Raw genomic sequence first — 23,135 nt, forward strand, 5'->3', positions numbered from 1 at the left:
CCAATTTCTAGTCCATGGCGGCAGAGAAAGAAGAAATTTGCAAAATTTGAAATAAGTAACTTTAACCTTTTTTAAATCCTTTACCTTAAGAACAGAATGAACACCCGAAAAATAAAGTACAGAATGATCAGAAAAAGTCGAGAATAAGCGCCCAAGAGCTCTTCTGTTATATTTTCCACGGTTTGCTACAATTTTTGAATAACTGAACTGAATTTTTCTTACTGCATCAGCAACAATCTGTTTAAGGAAGAAAGCTAGAGAATTAAAAACAGTAATACCTAGCCACCGAAAGGAAGAGACAGAAAGTAAAGAAAATTCATTGCATACCAGAGGAGTAGACGAATACAGATTATAAGATAAGAATTCACACTTGTCAAAATTCAGGGATAGACCAATATTTAGGAAAGACTGAGAAACTAAGGAAACCATCGCAGAAAGAGCAGATTTAGTACGACTAATCAACAGAATGTCATCAGCATAGGCAATGTAAGAAACGTCAGTAGAACCGGAAAAATAAGTGCCTGAGATCTTTTCCAGAACAGTAGAAATACAAATTTTGAACAGGGTTGGTGATAAAACACCTCCCTACCTAACACCACGAAGCACTTTAATAGTTGTTTCTGGAGAAGATTTCAGGCGGAGGTAAGCATTAGAATACCAAAACCGTAGAAGGTAAATAACCGAAAAATTAACACCAGAAAAAGCCAAAGAAAAGAAAAGCTGGTTATGAACAACAGAATCAAAAGCCTTTGAAAGATCAAGTGTACAGAGATATACGCCTTTACCCTTAGAAGAATTAGAAAGTAGAATAGAAGAAAGGACACAACGAGCATGTTGACACCCCACACCAGGTCTAAAGCCAAGTTGATTTTCACCAAAGAAAGAAATATTTCGAGTTAAATTAGGTAAAAGAATATACTCGAAGACCTTGCTAATATTGCAAGAAACAGAAACTGGACGGCAAGAAGAGCAATCTGTTGGCGGTTTACCTCTTTTTAAAATTGAAGTCACGCTGCCACATAAAAAGCTTTCCGGGACGACAGAAGATGCCAAGCACATTTGAAACAAAAGCGCAAGATGTGACACAAGTTAAGCACATTGGGGAGTTAGATGTATTTTAGAGATACCATCAGCATCAATAGATCTCGACTTAAGATGATTCAAAGCATTCAAAACTTCACAACGCGATATAGGCAAAAAAAAAGCGCTGACTTGGAAATCTAGGGACAATTTTAACAAATGCTTCACCAAACTTTCTATGAACAGAATAATTCAAAACGGAGAAAATCTTCGAATAATATGCATACCAAAAACTTGGTAGAATATCATTACTACTTACATCAGAATCATATGTTTTGCTTGAATTAATTACTTTCCTCCAATCTTTAGGCGAGGATGAAAAAACAAGCCCTCGGTATCGGACACTTTTTAGATACTTCTTAAATTCTAATTTAGTTTTCTGTTTAATAAGAAAAACCTTACCGGACCTAGGTCGACCACAATCTGTCCAAACTTTTAGCCAAAATTTAGCTTTATGTTTACAGGCCTTAAGGTTAGGCTCAAGTGACCAAAGAGGCTTTTGAGTATTCTTTCGGATTCACTTTACTGGGACAGAAATTTTTTCAGCTTCTTTCATAGCAGAAAGGATATAATGATAATATCGGTCTATTTCATATTTAGCATAAATAAAATTCTGACTACACTACAAAAGCTGACAAGGAACATGAATTGTACTTAGAAGTGAAGCCAATGTTATAAGATAAACAGAAAAATTCGCATCATTACAACCAGGCTTATAAAATCAATTAGAACGTACACCACGACTCTTAGACACACTCCCAGAACAAACAACAGACTTCGATAAACAAAAAGACAGCGGAAGGTGATCAAGATCATTTTCGTCAAAATGAACCGTAACTGGCGAGCAGACAAGAGCTGCAGAACAAATAACGTGATTAATGTCTGATTTACTACCTGAATGGTGAATATACGTATAATCATGGGACTTCCGAACAATTTTATAAGCCGGGAGGAGAGAATCAAAAAGCTGACCATTCCTTACATTATCAGAAACCAGATCGGTATTGCGTATCAAGAATTAAGGCTTGTGCTATGTATTAAGCTGAGACACGAGCTGCACTCTGCGTTGACTGGAGTAGTAATGTTATTGTAACTATTTGTATTGTATTAATAAATAGCTATCTACCTATCAATCAATCTATTCAATGTGTCAAAGAAAACTAATACTCAAGAAAGCTCAAGGTATTCTATAGCGTAGTATAAGTTACGAAGCCTTGTTTGAAGATGTTTCAGTTACTCTGTGCGGATCAATTACTATTTAAGTTATGTATTAAGCTGGCACATCGAATTCTGCTCTCCATTAGCTGGAGTATTAATTTTCTTGAAACGATTTTTAATTGTATTCTATTAACAAATATCTATCTCTCTATCAATCTGTATATTCAATGTGTGAATGAAAACCAACAGTCGAGAAGGGTCGAAGTGTTTTATAGGCTAGTATAATTTGCACAGGGAGGTGTTCAGGTAGAACCAGTGTCCCAAAAATCAAATTTTTATTTTGCTTTTTCCCATGATTTCTTATATTATCCACGTAGTTTGGCAACTTTCTATTTACGAAGTTGAGCCCTCTATTCACGAGCCAAAATCCTACACACGGGCCCAAGGATGCAGCCTGGGGTTCCCTACACTTGAAGACCCTACTAGCGAGGATAAAAGACAGAGATCCTCCTTAACTATTCACGGAACATAGAACTTCCAACTTGTCTTAGTGGTACCTAATATTTGTACCTAACACATTTTGCATGCAGACCCCCTATACTTTACCCCCCCCCCCTAATGTGCAAATATATAGCTTAAATTTTTTCCTAAAGTAACCAAGAAACCGGTTTGTGCTCGAGTTTTACACATCGTAAACTTGAGTGAGTGGCGTATAATACACAAGCACCGGAATCTTTCATGGAGAGAAGGCTGGATTTCCCAGTATTATTTAAAAACGATCAAAAATTAAATAAAAAAACAAGTTTTTTCAACTGAAAGTAAGGAGCAACATTAAAACTTAAAACGAACAGAATCATTACGTATATGAAATGAGTTGCCCCTTCCACGAGACCTTGCTCTTTAGGCTAAAGTTATGACTTTTTGTCCTAATTCGTACTGCCTGGGAGGGTTTAAAGAGGGAAGCTTTGAATAGATCGGGATGGAGGAGGAGCGTGCGTAACTGTGTTGACCTCAGGTGGCTTGGTACTGCAATGAGTTTTTAGTAGTAATAGTTGTTGAACTCTGGCGAAAACCAAGAGTTAATCTGAGCAAAATCATAATCAAAAATATCTAAGAGCTTGACTGCTACTGCCGGGTCTTTTGTACAGGGACAGATAGCAAGCCTATTATCCAACGTTACGGCAGCCTAGATCAATCCGTGGACGATCCGTGGTAAACGCAGAAAGAGAAATACTCCAAGAAATAATTGATTTTCTCAACGTAATAAAACCTCAACTTTAAAACATGCCCCTATAACCCCCTAGCGCCACAGACACACCCAGCCCATAAACGCATCCATCAGCAATAAGAGCCAAAAAAGAACGAAAAAGAACGAAAAAGAAAGTATATTTTTGAGAGTGGCAATACATTTTTGAGTGGCCCCTCCCCCCCCCCCCCCCAGAGAGTGGCAACTACAGAGACGAAGAAATTAGTACTCCATTTTTTTTTATATGAGTTGTTTATGAATAGATATTTATTTAAACCAAAAGAAGTGATATTTTTTTTAATCTAAATATATATTTATTTAAACGAAAATCCGCTGACAAATGCCTTGACAAGGATACTACTACTATTACTAACTATTTACTGCAGCACCAAGCCACCTGAGGTTAACACAGATACACACGCTACTCCTCCATCCCGATCTATTCACAGCCCCTCTCGCAAGAAGTTTCCATTTCTCTTAAATCTTTCCTTAAGACATTATTCCACCCCATTTGAGGACCAACTGTTTTTCGTTTGGTCCTAGACGGTTGGCAAACAAGGATGATCTTCGACAATTTGTCATCCTTATCCGCAGAGCGTGTCCTAGTTATGTCAACCTTTCTCTATTTATAGCCCTAAAAAGCGGGATTGAACTATATTTTTCACGCAGTTTACTGTTTGCGATACGGTCAGTAAGTTGGATACCCAAAACAATCCGTTGGTAAGTTCTCTAGAAAACTCTTAACAAATCCTCCTCCATTATTCGGAGAGCCAACGCTTCAGAACCATACTTGACTGCTGTCATCACTATTCCTTCCAATATTCTAATTTGGTTCACTTATCTTTCTACACTTCCAACTTTTTTTCAACTGTGAAAAAACACCCTGGGCCTTGGCTATTCTATTCTCAACCTCTTCACTGAACCCACCGTCTTTACTAATAATACTACCTTGATAAGTGATGATGTCCACTTGATCGATCTTTTCGTTACCCAACATCACCTCTTCAACTTCACCTATTCCTAGTCTTGGCGGCATAGTCTTCTTAACATTAATTTTCAAACGTATCCTTGCACCTCGAACTCGCAAAACCTCTAGAAAGTCATTCATTTTACTAACATCTAGGATGCTTCAATCATCAGCATAATCTAAGTCCAGGAGACTTTTTCCTTCCCATTTGATTCCGTGGTCTCCCATTGCCATTCCTGTGCTCCTTAAGACAAAATCCATCAAAATAATCCATATAAAGGGGGATAGAACATAACCCTGCTGAACTCCTGATTTAATAAAAAACCAGCTGATAACCTCATTTCCTACCTTAACCAGCAGTGTTATTCTCGTACATAGCACTAATCACTTTAATGTATTTGTCTGGTATTCCATACAAGGATATGACCTTCGCCAAAGCTCTTCTGCCAACAAAAACCAAACTTGCTCACAATCTATAAAACTAAAAAATAAAGGGGTTTGGTGACTCAGGCACTTCCCAATTATTAATCTAATAGTGCAAATTTGGTCGACCCACCATTACTCTGTAACTCACAATGTTGAGTCAGAGGCACGCTCAGAGCAACAATTCTTCAGCTCTTCAGTTACAGAATTTTTCATTTGTTTTAAACTAATTTAATTTACTTATTATTTTTAATATTTCATATTAAAAACATTAAACGCTGCATTGCTTTAAATACGTAAGTCATAAAAAAAGCTTGGCCTGGCCATCAAGCCTCCTTGAGGGTAAAGTGGCTCTTACCTTGGCAGTCTCCACGACGTTTACACATCCGATAGTCAGAAACATCAATCACAGCCAGTACGGAAAGTCCCATGGCCACAATAAATGGTAAGACGTTAAATGCTAGGTTTGAAAGGTTCCTAAAAGGAGATTGCAGTTTGAAATAACACTTAGACATTTTCGAGGAAGACCTGTCAATTTACAATAAAGAATTCCTAAAATACACGGAAATTTAACAGCATTAAAAAGTGATTTGGCAAAAAAATAAAAAAAAAATCACGCAGCATTTTTGTTAAGCAACACGACTGAAAAACATATAATGTTTAGGACAATAAGATACAATTCAGAAATCACAATAAAAATTTTTAATAAATAAACCAATTAAGAACAACATGCAGAAAAAGGGTCAAATTAACGTTCATAGTTTAAGCTAAATAAGGCTCCAGATATTTACGACGTGAAGAGAAACACATCTTCCCTATGAGCCCGCCCCTCCAACAGATTCTAATATTCCTTATATATTCTTATGCTTCTCATGTTTTTCACTTACTTTCGCATTTTTTTTCGAAGCTATACCCCCCCCCTCCCTACCCCTAAAATCAATTCCTTTTGTTTATGCTTGTATTTGACCCATGTGATACTTCTTTGTCAAAACCTAATTGGCTCTAATTATCTTTAACTGGGAGCTTGGAAACATATTTAATAAAGTTAATATATTTAAGAAAAATATTTACATATTAACATATTTACTAAAAATCTTCGTTCAGCATATCAGTCGTCATATAGAACTTTGCTGAAGTAATCCACCACAGGGTAGGGACCTGGCGACTGGAGGTGCTAAAGAGGTAGTTTTACAACCAAAATTTTGTTATAAGAGGTAGATGTAGGAGGGTTGAGGCTTGTACCACTTACAACCCTCACACAAAATTTTTAAAGTTTTCCCATGTTTTCACTAAATTTGCACATTTTTTTCCAATGTTGTCTCCTCCAACAGTCTCCTACCCGCAAATATCGACCTCCCTGGGTTAAATTCCTAAATACATCAATAAAATGAACCACGCCCTGAACCAAAAACAGCCTTATACACCGTGGGGCAAAGTCTTGATCTTTTGTTATATAATCTTTTTTGTTATAAAATCTTTTTGTTGTATAAAAAGTCTGATATTCAGACTTTCGAAAAATCCATTTTTAATATATCAATATCCATGCATTAAATTTATCCCCCATCCAATAATAGAACTTATGTAATTCACAAACAAAAAAATTTTTAAACTCCTTTAAGGAGTCTGAAACGTTTCTGTGATGAAAAGGATGAACAGAAGATTAGCAATGTATTATTGCTATTGCTGTTGCCACAAAGCACACCACAGAGCAATTGTCATCATTGGCTAATAACTTACTTTTAGTAAACCCTAAGCATTTGTTCCTTGCTCCAATCAAACGCTACATGTAGTAAGATGTGCAAGTGTCTATGTCTCAAAGTAAGAAAAATTCACTAATTAAACAAATTTTCTTTGACCAACACGCAAATATACATTTCAAATGTTTATCCAAGAAATTTTATAAGAAAACGGATAACTCAAAACTAAATTTGTTTCCTAAGAGTATTTTTCAAACCAATAACGTCAATTCATAAAATTTTGGGGGGATATATTTTTCAAGAGTTAGGGGGGCAACTCGTCATTTTTTCACTGTTTCAAACGGAAAGTACAAAAAAGGGCACTTTTCAATAAAAATATCCCCCAAGAAAAGCATTTTTCGAAATGTGGAGGATCTAGGGGACAAATGTACTAATCCCCCCCCCCCCCCGAGTTGACATAACTGGTTAAACTGGCAGGATGTCCAATATGATGCCATAGTAAATACTTATCAAAATACAAGATTTGATTGCAATATTTAATTGCAAATACTTGCTAAACCTTCTTTTTGATAGAAAAAAAAGCCTAATAAAACACCAATTTTAACGAGCAGTCTCCATCTTCCTGCAGTTTTATTCAGAGAAATATTTTGAAATTTCTCTGCTATCTCTAGATAGCAGACTCTGCTATCCTGCTTTCTCTAGACATAGATATATATCCAGTTTGATATTATACCCCTTAAATTTCAAAGAGGACTGCTAGGTGTCGGACAATGATTTTCTTAGAATTCTTGGAATTTCACTTTACCATCTTATTACAGGTAGCCCTATTTAATTACAGCCCTATTTTATTAAAGGTAGCCCTTATTTTGTTTAGAAGGAATTATAAATGGTTTCAAACGGTAATGTATAATAAATAATTACCTTCAATGCAGGAAAATTTTAACATTGGAAGCCCCAATAGTTATGAGCGCAGTCAAGGTATTTCCACATGGGGGGGGGACAACACAGATTTTTTTTTACCAAGATTTTATTTCAAGCGTTTATGATATTTGATCTTTTCACGCATTCTTTCAGCTTCTTTATTTCCCAGAGGAGGGGCCATCACAAACTCGAGTTACCCCCTGGCAGCATTCACGCTACTAGTATGTTTTGTAACGTTTAACTCTTAAAATGAGAGAGATATATATATATATATATATATATATATATATATATATATATATATATATATATATATATATATATATATATATATATATATATATATATATATATATATATATATATATATATATATATATATATATATATATATATATATATATATATATATATATATATATATATATATATATATATATATATATATATATATATATATATATATATATATATATATATATATATATATATATATATATATATATATATATATATATATATATATATATATATATATATATATATATATATATATATATATATATATATATATTTAAAAACACATTTTGAAGAAGAGTGGACAGAAGGTGGCCTCTAACTTATGTATAGGAGTATCTTGCTTTCTTTAAAGAAGATTTCAGTTGTAGCTACAATTATTTTAATAATCAAAACTATAATTATTATTGATCAAACTGTAAAAAAATCTATATTTAAAAATTGCAATGAAAATTAAAATATAAATAAAACAAAGTTTAGAATGCTTTTATTTCCCTACAAATAAAAAATAACCATTACTAAGCTTAAATTAAGAAAAAATACATGCTTAGACTCAGGAGCGAATCTCTAGCATTTTTATTTGGGGGGGGGGGTGGAGATGGGGGCAAGGAGGGTCTATATCTGGATAGTCAAAGGGTATGGGCTGTATAATATTTTTTTCTCCGCATTTTTTTGGGGGGACTACCCTCCCCCCCTTGCCACCCCCAAACGACGCCCCTGCTTAGACTGAACTCAAAGCATAAGATATAGTCAAGCACGTATACAAACTTATCCAGGGGAGGGGGAGATTTCGAATTAATCGTAAATCATCAAACCTAGCAATAATTTTATAAAAACTGTATTTAATCATTAAAACATAGGAAATTTGGGACCCAAGTTTTTTTTTTACTATTAAATACATTTTATTTTGGGGTATTCTACCAGAAATCATCAGTACCAAAACCTGTCCAGCTGTTTCTTTTTTCCAGGGTGCTCCTTTGTCACAGGGCACCTCTTCCATGGCGGAATTAAAATTACAATAAATTCAAACTAAGATACTTTTAATCCGCTCAAAAATGCGTTTTATTTTTTGTATTTTGCGTTTTGTATTTATATTTTTAAACATTTAATTGAATTATTTGCACAAAACCATTTCTTATTGAAACAAAATTATCTACGCTTTATAACTGCTCAAAAACAAATTATCTACAATTTATTTTATTTTTTTGGGCAGTCGGGGGTGGGGGGGGGGGTCAGACTTGATAGTTTTCGTTCATTTGAAAATTCCTCCGCTAGCCATAAACTCGCTTTCTATCAAATTACTCCTAAATACTCTGAATCACACCAAAATACAAAAACCTGTCTTTACATTATTTTACACAAAAATACACTTAACAATTAAGCAAGTTTTCTTCATTTACATTTTAAAAAATGAAATTCAATTACTTTCACACAACAGCTTCTAATTAAAACGAAATTATTTACCCTTTCTAACTGCCCCAACAAAATTTATATACAATTTCATTATATATTTTGGGGGGGGGGGAAGACTTGATAGTTTTCATTCACTCAAAAATCCCTCAAATAACCATAAATTCCCTTCCTCTCAATTTTTTTTTGGGGGGGGAGGGGTGAACTTGTTGATGAAGTCTTCCCTTGTATACATGCCTTAACAAATTCCAAAATTCAAGGAAACTTACATTCCGAGACTTTTTGAGCACAATGCCATCAGCCCAAAGAGACCAGACAGAATTGCTACAATGCTATTCCACAGAGGTGCAAAGGTGACACTTATGAGTCTTTCTTGATTATAAATAAAATTAAGTACCTAAAGAACAGGAACCTTTATCAGACTTTACACCCACATTCATACCAGATTATTAAAATTAATTCAAAAATCAACTTTCTTGACAATGTTAGCCTTTACCTAATAAGGTATGTGCAAAATCCAGACTGCATGACTGCAGATATGACATCTGCCTTAACATGATGAGTTTTGCGCCAAAGAGTATAGGTAATTTACAAGAGTGGGATCTGGCGCAAATGTTGACAAAAAAACTCTATGCCATCTAGCGTTTGGCGATACTTGGCATTTTTTCAGAGTAATAATAAGAATAATTGATTTCATTTCTGTATTTGGCAAAATTAGTGTAGTAATAAGTGTCTGATCTCAGTTCCTAACAGAAAAACGATAATAAAGCTTTAAATATGCCAAGTGGCGACCTCATATGACAAAGTGGCAACCCCACAAACTTTGTGTGGCTGCCAAATGGCCCATTGTTATTCTCATTCAGATCCAAAAAGCCTTTAAGAGCCATCGACATTAAAATAAAAACAATTTTTACCCCACGACCGCATCTTTGGTTTGTTCATTCCTAGAAACCGTGATTTTCCACGATTTTTCTGTTGGTTGTTAAAGAATTATGAAGATTATGAAATTTATGAAGTTTTGCGTAAAGTTTCACCATTTCTGCCACTCTGAACCGTGAAAAAAAACACGTAAGCCAATTCAGAAAATTTGACGATACTTTTCGTTTGTAAAAATACAAATCCAGACAATCTTTTTGTTCCCAGTGTTAATCACATGTTATTCGAAACCGGGTTGAAACCACCAGGATTTGCGTTTAGCTTTAGATAAGTGCTATTAGACTATGAAAAATAAAATACGTCAGGTCTGTATGATTTTCATCATGGCGTCTAAACCGAAAAACTTAATTCAATATTTATACTTTACATAGTAAAAACTAAGTCAAAAAAGTGATATTTTCGGAACCAGGAGAAAAAACAGGGATTTTATTGAGGTGTGATATAAGTTAAAACTGTTGAAGGACAAACATAACACAATATGATAATTACTACTGCTACTACCACCACTACTACTACTACTACTACTAAAAAATCACTGCAACACAAAACTGCCTGAGGTCAACACAGCTACAGACGTTCCTCTTCCATCCAAATCTTTTCTATGCCTCGCTCTTTACACGCTCCCAAGAAGTCGCAATTTCCCCTAAATCTTCCCTTGCGATATCCTCTCACCCTATTCGGGGACGACCTGCTTTTCGTTTAGCCCAAGATGGTTGGCCGACAAGGACGATCTTTGGCAATCTGTCATACTTCATCCGCAGAATGTGTCCTAGCCATCTCAGCCTTTCTCTCATTATAGCCTTAGAACGTAGGATAGAACCCCATTTTTCGTACAGCTTACTGTTTGAAACCCTGTCAGTCACACGGATGCAAAAAAAAAAACACAGACAATTTCTCCGTAAAAAATCTAGCAAATCCTCCTCTCCCTTTCGGAGCACCCACACTTCAGAACCATACTTGACCACTGTCATCACTGCCATCACTTCCTAACCATACTTGACCACTGTCATCACTGCCCACACTTTAGAACCATACTTGACCACTGTCATCACTGCCCACACTTAAGAACCATACTTGACCACTGTCATCACTGCCCACACTTCAGAACCATACTTGACCACTCTCATCACGGCCCACACTTCAGAACCATACTTGACCACTGTCATCACTGCCCTCACTTCAGAACCATACTTGACCACTGTCATCACGGCCCACACTTGAGAACCATACTTGACCACTGTCATCACTGCCCACACTTCAGAACCATAATTGACCACTATCATCACTGCCCACACTTCAGAACCATACTTGACCACTGCCATCACTGCCCACACTTCAGAACCATACTTGACCACGGTCATCACTGCCCACACTTCAGAACCATACTTGACCACTATCATCACTGCCCACACTTCAGAACCATACTTGACCACTGTCATCACTGCCCACACTTCAGAACCATACTTGACCACTGTCATCACTGCCATCACTTCCGAACCATACTTGACCACTGTCATCACTGCCCACACTTTAGAACCATACTTGACCACTGTCATCACTGCCCACACTTCAGAACCATACTTGACCACTGTCATCACTGCCCACACTTCAGAACCATACTTGACCACTGTCATCACTGCCCACACTTTAGAACCATACTTGACCACTGTCATCCCTGCCCACACTTCAGAACCATACTTGACCACTGTCATCACTGCCCACACTTCAGAACCATACTTGACCACTGTCATCACTGCCCACACTTCAGAACCATACTTGACCACTGTCATCACTGCCCACACTTAAGAACCATACTTGACCACTGTCATCACTGCCCACACGTTAGAACCATACTTGACCACTGTCATCCCTGCCCACACTTCAGAACCATACTTGACCACTGTCATCACTGCCCACACTTTAGAACCATACTTGACCACTGTCATCCCTGCCCACACTACAGAACCATACTTGACCACTGTCATCACTGCCCACACTTCAGAACCATACTTGACCACTGTCATCACTGCCCACACTTTAGAACCATACTTGACCACTGTCATCCCTGCCCACACTTCAGAACCATACTTGACCACTGTCATCACTGCCCACACTACAGAACCATACTTGACCACTGTCATCACTGCCCACACTTCAGAACCATACTTGACCACTGTCATCACTGCCCTCACTTTAGAACCATACTTGACCACTGTCATCCCTGCCCGCACTTCAGAACCATACTTGACCACTGTCATCACTGCCCTCACTTCAGAACCATACTTGACCACTGTCATCACTGCCCACACTTCAGAACCATACTTGACCACTATCATCACTGCCCACACTTCAGAACCATACTTGACCACTGTCATCACTGCCCACACTTCAGAACCATACTTGACCACTGTCATCACTGCCATCACTTCCTAACCATACTTGACCACTGTCATCACTGCCCACACTTCAGAACCATACTTGACCACTGTCATCACTGCCCACACTTCAGAACCATACTTGACCACTGTCATCACTGCCCACACTTCAGAACCATACTTGACCACTATCATCACTGCCCACACTTCAGAACCATACTTGACCACTGTCATCACTGCCCGCACTTCAGAACCATACTTGACCACTGTCATCACTGCCCACACTTTAGAACCATACTTGACCACTGTCATCCCTGCCCACACTTCAGAACCATAATTGACCACTATCATCACTGCCCACACTTCAGAACCACACTTGACCACTGCCATCACTGCCCACACTTCAGAACCATACTTGACCACTGTCATCACTGCCCACACTTTAGAACCATACTTGACCACTGTCATCACTGCCCACACTTCAGAACCATACTTGACCACTGTCATCACTGCCCGCACTTCAGAACCATACTTGACCACTGCCATCACTGCCCACAGTTCAGAACCATACTAGACCACTGTCATCACTGCCCACACTTCAGAACCATACTTGACAACTGACATCACTGCCCACACTTCAGAACCATACTTGACCACTGTCATCACTGCCCGCACTTCAGAACCATACTTGACCACTGACATCACTGCCCGCACTTCAGAACCATACTTGACCACTGCCATTACTGCCCACAATTCAGAACCATACTAGACCACTGTCATCACTGCCCACACTTCAGAACCATACTTGACGACTGCCATCACTGCCCACACTTCAGAAGCACACCTGACCACTGTCATCACTGCCCACACTTCAGAACCATACTTGACCACTGCCATCACTGCCCACACTTCAGAACCATACTTGACCACTGGCATCACTGCCCACACTTCAGAACCATACTTGACTACTGTCATCACTGCCCACACTTCAGAACCATACTTGACCACTGTCATCACTGCCCACACTTCAGAACCATATTTGACCACTGTCGTCACTGCCCACACTTCAGAACCATACTTGACCACTGTCATCACTGCCCACACTTCAGAACCATAATTGACCACTGTCATCACTATCCACACTTCAGAACCATACTTGACCACTGTCATCACTGTAGCTTCCAATAATCTTGGTTCGCACACTTATCTCCCTAGTCTTCCAGATATTTTTTCAACCATGAAAAATTACCCTGGGCCTAGCCTATTCTACTTTTAACAACTTCACTGCCCCCGCCGTCTTTACTAATAATTCACTTATTCTCAGTCTTAGCAACTTGGTTTTCTTAACACTAGTTTTCAAACCTATTCTAGCACCCTGAACCCTCAAAACCTCCAAAAGCTCATTCATTTTGCTAATATTCTCATCTAGGTCGGTCATATCGTCAGAATAATCTAAGTCTAGGAGTTTTACTTCCCCGTTTGATTCCATCCTCTCTCATAGCCTTTGCTGTGCCCCAAAGGACAAAGTCCATCAAAATGGTATGTTCATACATAACGGATGTGTTCCTACATAATTTCACACAGTTTAACGCCAATTAATAGTAGTGTTTGTCTTGTTTTGCAGCAATCAAAAAGTTAAACTTTCTAGAGCTCCATGACGAGATATTTTTTCGCTCATTTTCTGCTGATTTTCACAAATGTTTCTTATTTTCAAACTTGGCACCCACTAAGTGTTAAAACTGCATAATTGTATATAGAATTTTTTTTTACTGAAAATTAAGTTCCCGCCTTTTCCTTATTTCTTAAGACGTAGCTATATAGGTTTATAAATTTCCGCTAGACCATAATAAATAATCAGAACATCATTTAAATGTCCTTGGTACTCTTAGAACAGAAGTATTAATTCCAGATAAGTTTTAAAATAATATAATTTTCTTGTATGCTTTAAAATTTAGCACATACTATAATGATAATTTAGCAAAATATTTAAGTTTTAATTAAAAATTTAGCAAATACTATAATAAGCGATATAATAATCATGTAAGAGATAAATATGATTAGCAACAATAGTGTTTAGTCTCAAACTTTTGAAAATGCCTTTTGATATATTTAGGAATTAAAATATGATCTTCGAATAATAAATAAAGGAGAACAAAAAATCCCACTGTAATTTGAAACAAGCAGACATATTTACTTTTCAGTCAATTTCTCTGCGACGTACACACTGATGAAGAAGAAAGTGCAATTAATTTTATTTATGACTCATTTTAATTTATTGACCTTGAAGCAGCAATTGCTACTTTAATATTTTTGTGTTGCTATTTATTTGTTTTCTGTTTTTGATCCTTTTTTGTGACCTTGAAGCAGCACATGCTACTTTAATATTTTTGTGTTGCTATTTATTTGTTTTCTGTTTTTGATCCTTTTTTTGTTACCTTGAAGCAGCAAATGCTACTTTAATATTTTTGTGTTGCTATTTATTTGTTTTCTGTTTTTGATCCTTTTTTTGTGACCTTGAAGCAGCACATGCTACTTTAATATTTTTGTGTTGCTATTTATTTGTTTTCTGTTTTTGATCCTTTTTCATGTTAGCTCCAGCTATTATATCTATCATGTTAGCTCCAGCTATTATAGTGAATAAATCTATTCTAATTAATTATCAATGAGCAAGAAGAAAATAAGAACTTACTCTAAGGGTCATCATAGCAACACCATTTGCATTAAAAGTTTCCCAATATACGGTTTACTTTTCTTTAGTGCTAATTCATTAAATTTTGAGCAATAATGCTGAAATGTGCTTTACTAATATGTTAGTCTCTGGTAATATTATTCATTGTTACAATACGTGACAGGCTGATGAAATTAGCATGTCATTAACATCCTCAGCGCGCTTGGAATTCTCTTTTCATATCCAGGGTCCCAAAAATGGTCCAAAGTTCTGAACAAAGTTCAAAGTGCTGTTGACCCTCAAACTTTAAAAAAGTATATTAAGGAAGTGTGTTATCTCATGTGCGGTCGTTAGTTACTCTCAAAATCAGATCTTTTTCCCCTTTTGGATGGTATAAGGCAAAATTACATTTTTGATTATTTTTTTTTATATCCTTTTGCGTCTGCTAAGTGTTAAACCTTCTACACATTATAAGGTAAGATTTTTTTTTTATTCGCAAATTTTGTATTGCCTAAGGATGTATGTAGACTCATTAGGGGGGGGGGGGGTCTGAGATCCATTATTGTTTTTTTCATTAGGGTCCCACAAGTTGGTCCAAAGTTCTGAACAGTGTTCAAAGTGCTGTTGGCCCTCAAACTTAAAAATATCTTAAGGAAGTGTGTGATCTTATGTACGGTCGGTACATGAACAAACAAAGCGAATATTTCGAGAGGACAACCGCCTCTCTTCTTCAGCGCGAAACGAAATAATATATTCAAGAAAATTGCCGAATGTGAAAAGAACCAAAAAACCAATGAAAAGAACAAAAATTAAAAGATGAATAAAATTCAATAAAAGCCAAATATTTTAAGGATTAAAACCAAATACCTAACAACCATAAAGCGAGTCATTCGCCTATATCTGCGATTTGCATAAAATCCAAAAAATTATGAACTACCTTCGACGGATACTAGCGAAGTTGCTCTCTAGAGATTAATGGCTGCCGATTTTTATAGATTTTGCTCCTTGGTTTTGTTTGCCTACTAAATTGTTTCTTCTTTAATTAAGATGCAGATGAACAAGAAGAAAAACAAGAACTTACTCCAAGAGTGATCATAGCGAGTCCAGATAGTAGATGAAAGATGGAAATCGTCCAAATCAGACACTTCTTTGACCCCAAATTGTTGCCTATTTCGTCCGGATTATCGACCGTAAAGCAACACACCCCTCTTCGGTTCCACCGACTTGCAAAACGCGAGATATTTTCGCGTCTATCAGAAGCCTACAATACCAAAAAATTATTACATATAAAGAGCAAATAAACCTTCAAACTGATACCTTAATTATACTTATATCATGCTAAATTTAGTTGAAACTTAAAACTCAAACCTTAAAAACAAAAATTTGCTTATACAAAATAGCCAAAGAGAACAGATCTTCGATACTTTAACACAGGAAAACTATGATTAAATATTACCACCACTGGCAGTATGGCCAGTAACCGTAGCATTAAAGTGTAGCTTCAGGGAATGTTGGGGGGAATGTTAGAACAAATCAAAAGACACTACATGCACCCTGGTTATCAAAAGGGCGTATCTGCAATATCTTAGGAACCGATAAGGGAATTAACTTGAAACTCTCAGGACTACTGCAACTACTACGACTGCAACTTATACCTACGACTGCGACTACTTGCGACTGTGACTACGACTATAAATGCTTGCAGCTGTGACGGTGCTACTTGTGACAGTAGCTACGACTACTTCCGAAATACCTCCGACTGCTACTGCGACTACTTGTAACTGTGATTGCTTCTACTTGCGACTGTGACTGCGAGTACTTTCGTCTGCAACTAAGGCTACTTGCGTATTATGACTGCTAGTAAGTGCAACTACTTGCGACTGCAACTACTTGTGACAGCAACTACTTGAAACTATGGTTACTTGCCACTATGGCTACCTACGACTTCAACTACTTACAATTTCAACTTAGACTACTAGCGACTGCAATTTCTTTCAACAGTAACAACTTGTGATTGCAACCACTTGCGACTGTGAATACTTTTGACTGTAACTATTTGCAACTGCAACTACTAGCAACTGTGACTACTTGTCACTGCAACTGCAATTACTTGCGATCGCTACAGTGACAACTTGCTACCACGAGTACCTGCAACTCGACTGCTTCCGATTGCAACTACTTGCAAATTTGGTCGGGAGTATTTGTTACTGCGAATGTGACTGCCACTACGACTTTTACTGCTACTGTAGGGTGACCAGACGTCTTGTTTTTTTTTTACGATTTTATTCGGTGCCCCGAAAATGGCTCCCGGGACGCATGAATGTTCCGTTTTTAAATCCAACACACATTTTCAAATTACTAAAACTTCGTAATCTATGGTATAAGTATAAAGTCATGTAGCATGTGTCAATAGTGATTTCAGTTCGCGTGGGGTGGCTGCACTGTTCTCTCTTCGGCCATCACATGAGTCAAGAATGTTACACGAGTCAGTCCGCGTGATCCTTGCTTGTCATTTCATGACAGAGTGATCGGTGTTTATTTTGGTTGTCACTGTATTGTATAGTTATAGTATCATCTCATATAATAATGTCCAAACATCAACGAAAGCTTATGGAAAAGCATTCCAACGAGTGGAACTATATTAAAAAGGGATGCAATGACAGTGAAGCCGAGTACACGGTTTGCAAGAGTATTTTCAGTATTGGTCACGGTGGACGTTCAGACATAGAACAATATAGAACAACATATCTCATCAGCAAAACATAGGTATAGCTGGACTGCTCCAAGTGGCAGTAAGTCTCTTAAATGTTATTTTACAAAACACGAACCTAATGAAGAAACTGGAAGCTAGAGCAGCTGAACTAACTCAGGCCTACCATACTGTAAAGCACCATCAAAGCTTTAGGTCAAATGACTGTGTGAACAAGTTAAATTCCGTTATGTTTAGTGACTCATCAGTTGCATTAAAGTTTAGCTCTGGCAGAACAAAGCAATCAGCCCTGATAACTGGTGTTTTAGTCCCATTCAGCGTGAAAACTAGCACTGAAGAGATGCATAAATCCCCTTTCTATGGAATTGCAACTGACGCAAGCAATAACAAGGCTGTTAAGGAGTATGTGACGTATTTCAAGAACGGCAGAATATTAAGTTTTGAACATTTAGGGAGTAACGCTATCTGCCCTTTTAGCCCTTTTCCATCCTTAAAATAAGAACTTGCACTTCCTCTTGATTAATGAATAACTGAAATTTAAAATCGAAAGTTCCCCTTTATTTGACCCTTTACTCTTTAGTATCACTGGCGAACCTTTTCTCTCTTGACGAGACAGTACACAATTTTTGTTCCATGATAAATAGTAAAGAAAAAATATATATAATAACAGCATCAAGAAGTATATAATTATTACCTGAATACACAGCAGATAATAGAGGTTCTGAACACCTAAAAAGAACAACTTGAGGTCTGAATTTGATATTTTTGAATTTGGCATATTTTGAACTTCCATCAGCGGGAAATTCTAACATGAGAGACTTCCGTGAAAATAACAAAGAAATGAATATAAAAACGACAAACGGGTCTACGGCCAGTAAATGAAAACGAAAAAAAAATACAAAAAAAAATCATATGAATATTTCATCCGTATACAACAAGGCGTCTTCAGCGTAGAAAAACAACAACTAAAAACTATAAAATATAACTAAGAAATATATATATATATATATATATACATATGTAACTAAAATAGACAAACATAAAATATATAATATACTATTACTCACATTTATAAATTGCAGCTACCTTCATGAAACCACAAAAGTATCTAGATAGTTACTTTTGTGGTTTCATGAAGGTAGCTGCCAATGGTAAAGTAATTGTATATTATATATTTTACGTTAGTCTATTTTAGTTTTATATATCTTTCTTTAATTATATTTTTTAGTTTTAGTCTCTTGTTTTTTTTTCTCTACGCTGAAGACGCCTCGTTGTTTACGGGCGAAATATTCATTGGATTTTTTGTTGTTCTCTTCGTTTTCATTTACTGGCCATAGACCTGTTCGTCGTCTTTATATTCATTTCTTTTTTATTTGTCATGGCTAGCCAGTTCGGCTTTAGATCTTTTATTCCGTGAAAATATTATTTTTCAGCATGACCCGATCTGTTCAGTGGCTAGTAATCACACTATAGAAAACAGAACTAAATTTTTATAAGCTTGATAAAGAAATCAAACATTTTACTGACCAAAATTTTGCTACTGAGGCAGTGATAATTTCTTTTCAGAAAACCCTTACTGCTTTTACCTGTCACAAGTTTGCTGCTGCCATTGGAAACTAAATTTCAAACACCTGTTCAAAATAGTCTTTGTATCTAAATTTGTGCGACCAATTTACTGAGTTGGAGATTTTTTTCTTTTTTTTGGGGGGGGGGGTCAGACAATTTTGTTTGGGGGGGAAGGAGGTCAATTACAGGGCCTCAGCCAAGATATAGTTTTGAGGATTCAGAATTGCACATGCATTTACATACAAGAAGAAAAACACAATCTTTAATCAGTATTGATGTAACAGATTCAGATTCAATCTTCATTATAAGTTTCATTATAACAGAAAAAATAATTATTTAAAAAAGGCACAAAATAAATTGAACCCTTATACGCATGCACCACTTCAACTACAATATGTAAGCAAGTAAACTATTACACTTACTAGTCCCCCAGTCCAAAGGTCCACAGCCACTAGTCTAAAAAAGTCCTAAAAGCCGCATAGCAGTATTGAATGAAATTAAAACTGATGAGAACAGTGGCATTAACTAGAGAAGGGCATTTGCCCCTTCTTAACTTACTCCCTCTCCCCTCCTCCTAGATTTTGAAAAACAGCTTTGTTGGCATTCTCATTAGAAAATGCCCTCTTCGGTATTTCTTTAAGACAATTGAAAAAAGACAACAAAATAGACAACCATGGTTTTTGAAGAATGGATTTCCCCCCCCAATTTTCGTAAATTGAAACCGCTGACTTGAACAGTTTTAGGCAGTCTGGAGCCTACGGAGATCTTGACACTTAATAAATGGATGGAATAACTGAGTTAGAACAATAGGAACAAGGAACATACCATTCCGTTTGAGTAAGAAGAGAAGCTAGAATTCTCCAAAATCTGTGCAGTGGCAACCGTTATTGCCACAAAATGAACGGCTGTAAACACGGATAGGCAAATTTTAATAGTAAGAGCATAATAAGGGTAGGGATCGAATGCAAAAACAAAGTTCACCACGGCCGTAGAAAAAGACAGCAAAGTGACCAAAACGTAGAAAATGAAGAGGGCAATAAAAAAAAAAGAAAACTGATTAAAAAGAAGAAAAAGAAGAACAGAAGTAAATTGATTAAAAACTGAGTTGGAACAGCTTTAATAGAATTCAATATGGGCAAAACCTATGAAAAAAAAAGTAAAGAAAGCGGCATTGGACTTTACGGTCCATACCGGCGGCGCTGTATCTCCGTTTCATGGCCCTTCAGCCAGCAAGCGCAATGGGGAGGTGGAGAGCAGCCATCCTGTGCTTTCACACACCCTTCCTGTTTACCTTCCCCAGTGTATCCACCCATTTAGAGGTGATTCGACTCTGGCTGAGCTTTCAGTCACGCCACTGACCCCCGTTCCACATTAAATAACCCGCGACACTAGGACTCGAACCCCCGTCCTCACGGACAAACAATTACAAGTCTAGCGTGCCAACCACTCAGCTAGGACGGCTCTAAATCTATAAGGTGCTAATTAAAGATAGAATTAAATAAGAAACAAATTTAAATTCGGTTGATACAATTCAGGTAAATTTTTCAAAAGTGGAGGGATGAAAAGACCAGAAGCTTCTTGTGAACCTTCACAAGTAAACACACGCGGCTATATTGCAGATGGATTATATTGGAGGTTTAATGTGCGGGAGTCACCACTTTTAAAGGCAAAAATGGCGCAAAGAGTTGCTATGCCACTTACTGGAGGGGGAGATCCCTCTTCGGCCCCAAATTAGTGGGATTTCCGCGGTTACTCCAACGGTTCTGTGTATACAAACGGGACCGGATGATCTATGGTCGCATTTAAGGCCAAAGTTTACCGATAAGATTTCTAGCTATCTCTTTTAGACTCGACATAAGCTAAAAAGTTAAAAGAGTACATAGTAAAAAAAGCTTACTGTAATCACTACACGTTGTATAAAAGAACTGATTTCAGAAAGGACTCTTTCTCCCAGCCCGCTAGCCGCGTGCTGCGACAGGGGTTACGAGGGTGGTAAATGAATATTTCCAGCCAATCCTAGGACTTACTAATTTACTGTTCAACCTCCCTAACTGCGCAATTTCCTGCCTCGTGGTCTATTAAACACGTACGTCATTAAGAAGACCCAAAATGGCGTCACAAAATAAAAGGAAAATTGACATTTATTACTCGGGGAAGGAAAATAATTAAGGGGCCAAAAGAAATGAATCTGGGAGGGACATTTATCTGAACAAACTGGGACCAGGGGGTCCAACACCTCCCTCCTAAGATAAATGGCCCACATCCCCGGTGGATTGGCTGGAAATTCAGACATAAAATCAATAACACCGAACTTAAAATCACTAAACTTGTTTATGTTCTCTTCTACCAATGCCTGTGCTTACACCGCTTGGCTCTGGATCGGTCGTCCTCGACACGTCTCTACTGTAGGACCCACCATGGTCTAAATCGTCTATCATCCGCATTTGATCTCGAAAATCGAAGTCCCCAGGATTCGTAGAAATTCTTTGTGCACAGCACAATCAAAAACAAAAATTTTCTTGCTCTCACGAATTTACATTTGAGAGGAGCAGAGAATCAGTTCCTGGCACTTTCGATGATGCCAGCCATCGTGAAAAATTGGCTACACTAGCCTCTTAATTTCCACCTAAAGAAACAACCCCACATCTCAATAAAATAAATTGCCCCTTGGCATAATTTCAAATAGTCTAAGGCCGAAAATACACAGGCCTGTGAAAACGATAAGGGTACTGAGAAGGAAGTAAAATTTTGAACGATCCATGAATCACCTTTTTTCTGGGTTCCCTCCCCTGGGATAATTAATTGAAGAATATACGTTGATGCTAATTGAAAATGAAACTTAGATACATCTCCCACTGAATACAATTTGCCGGAAATACTTGTCGACTCCCATGAAGAATAACAGTTATAAATAGGGTTGCTGGACAACGGTTTGGGTGATATGAAGTGACTGGGAGAGAGTATCCCCCATGGACTTTAGATCAAAAAGGTAAAATCTCGGTAAAGGGATCACAGCTTGTCCACCAGTTGTGCATTGAGGAAAAGGACTATTTCTCGCCACTTTACGGAGGGGATATTTCCCAAGGAACTTCTTTCAATAAAAAAGGAACAAACACTCTTTTGAGTTGATCAGACCAATATCAGATTTCTTTCCAAGTTTTTTCAGTCCAAATCGACATTCAATATTTCCCAACTTTCCCCCAACCCGTTGTAGGCCCTTCAGTTGTCTTTAGTAGCCCTCTTCTTTTATTCCCCATGGGTCGTTGACCTCATTTCCCCTCTGATTATCTATGTTTTCAAGGCACAGCCCATCCAACATTTTTTTGTTTTTCGCCACTGCAGGCTGAATCTCAAAATTTTGTCTCTTCTTTACATTCCTCTTTTCGTCTCTACTGTTCTCAATTCTGTCATTCGCGCAAAATAATACATCACCGTTATATCTAATTTGGACTCCAGTGTCCACTATCTTTGACTGAATAATTTCATTGTAGTTCCGTTTATTATCTCTTTTCTCTCTCTTAGTTTTCTTTTCTTTTGTAGTAGCATTAAATAAATCGTCATGAAATCTGAATTGGACTCTAGTGTCCATCTTTATTGTAGTTCCGCCTAATATATTCTTTCTATTTTTCAGTCTTCTTTTTCCTTACCACATGAACAAACATCTCGTCATCAAATGGAAAT

At 37.2% G+C, this 23,135-nt stretch overlaps 1 protein-coding gene across 1 annotated transcript in view; it reads right to left on the reverse strand.

The window, feature by feature from the left end:
• LOC148947528 (uncharacterized) overlaps window positions 1-23,135 on the reverse strand; it is a 72,011-nt gene that overhangs the window by 12,738 nt on the left and 36,138 nt on the right. Inside the window, exons 4-7 of the mRNA XM_089096133.1 lie at window positions 20,280-20,490; window positions 16,260-16,439; window positions 9,469-9,596; window positions 5,233-5,351 (exon numbers count right to left, since the gene is read on the reverse strand). Coding sequence (XP_088952259.1) covers window positions 5,233-5,351; window positions 9,469-9,596; window positions 16,260-16,439; window positions 20,280-20,490 — 638 coding nt within the window. The remainder of the gene's footprint in view (window positions 1-5,232; window positions 5,352-9,468; window positions 9,597-16,259; window positions 16,440-20,279; window positions 20,491-23,135) is intronic.

Source organism: Artemia sp. Qi Xiang Cuo, chromosome 10 (assembly GCF_049724085.1).
Source record: "Artemia sp. Qi Xiang Cuo chromosome 10, ASM4972408v1, whole genome shotgun sequence".
NCBI classification, from domain to species: domain Eukaryota; kingdom Metazoa; phylum Arthropoda; class Branchiopoda; order Anostraca; family Artemiidae; genus Artemia; species Artemia sp. Qi Xiang Cuo.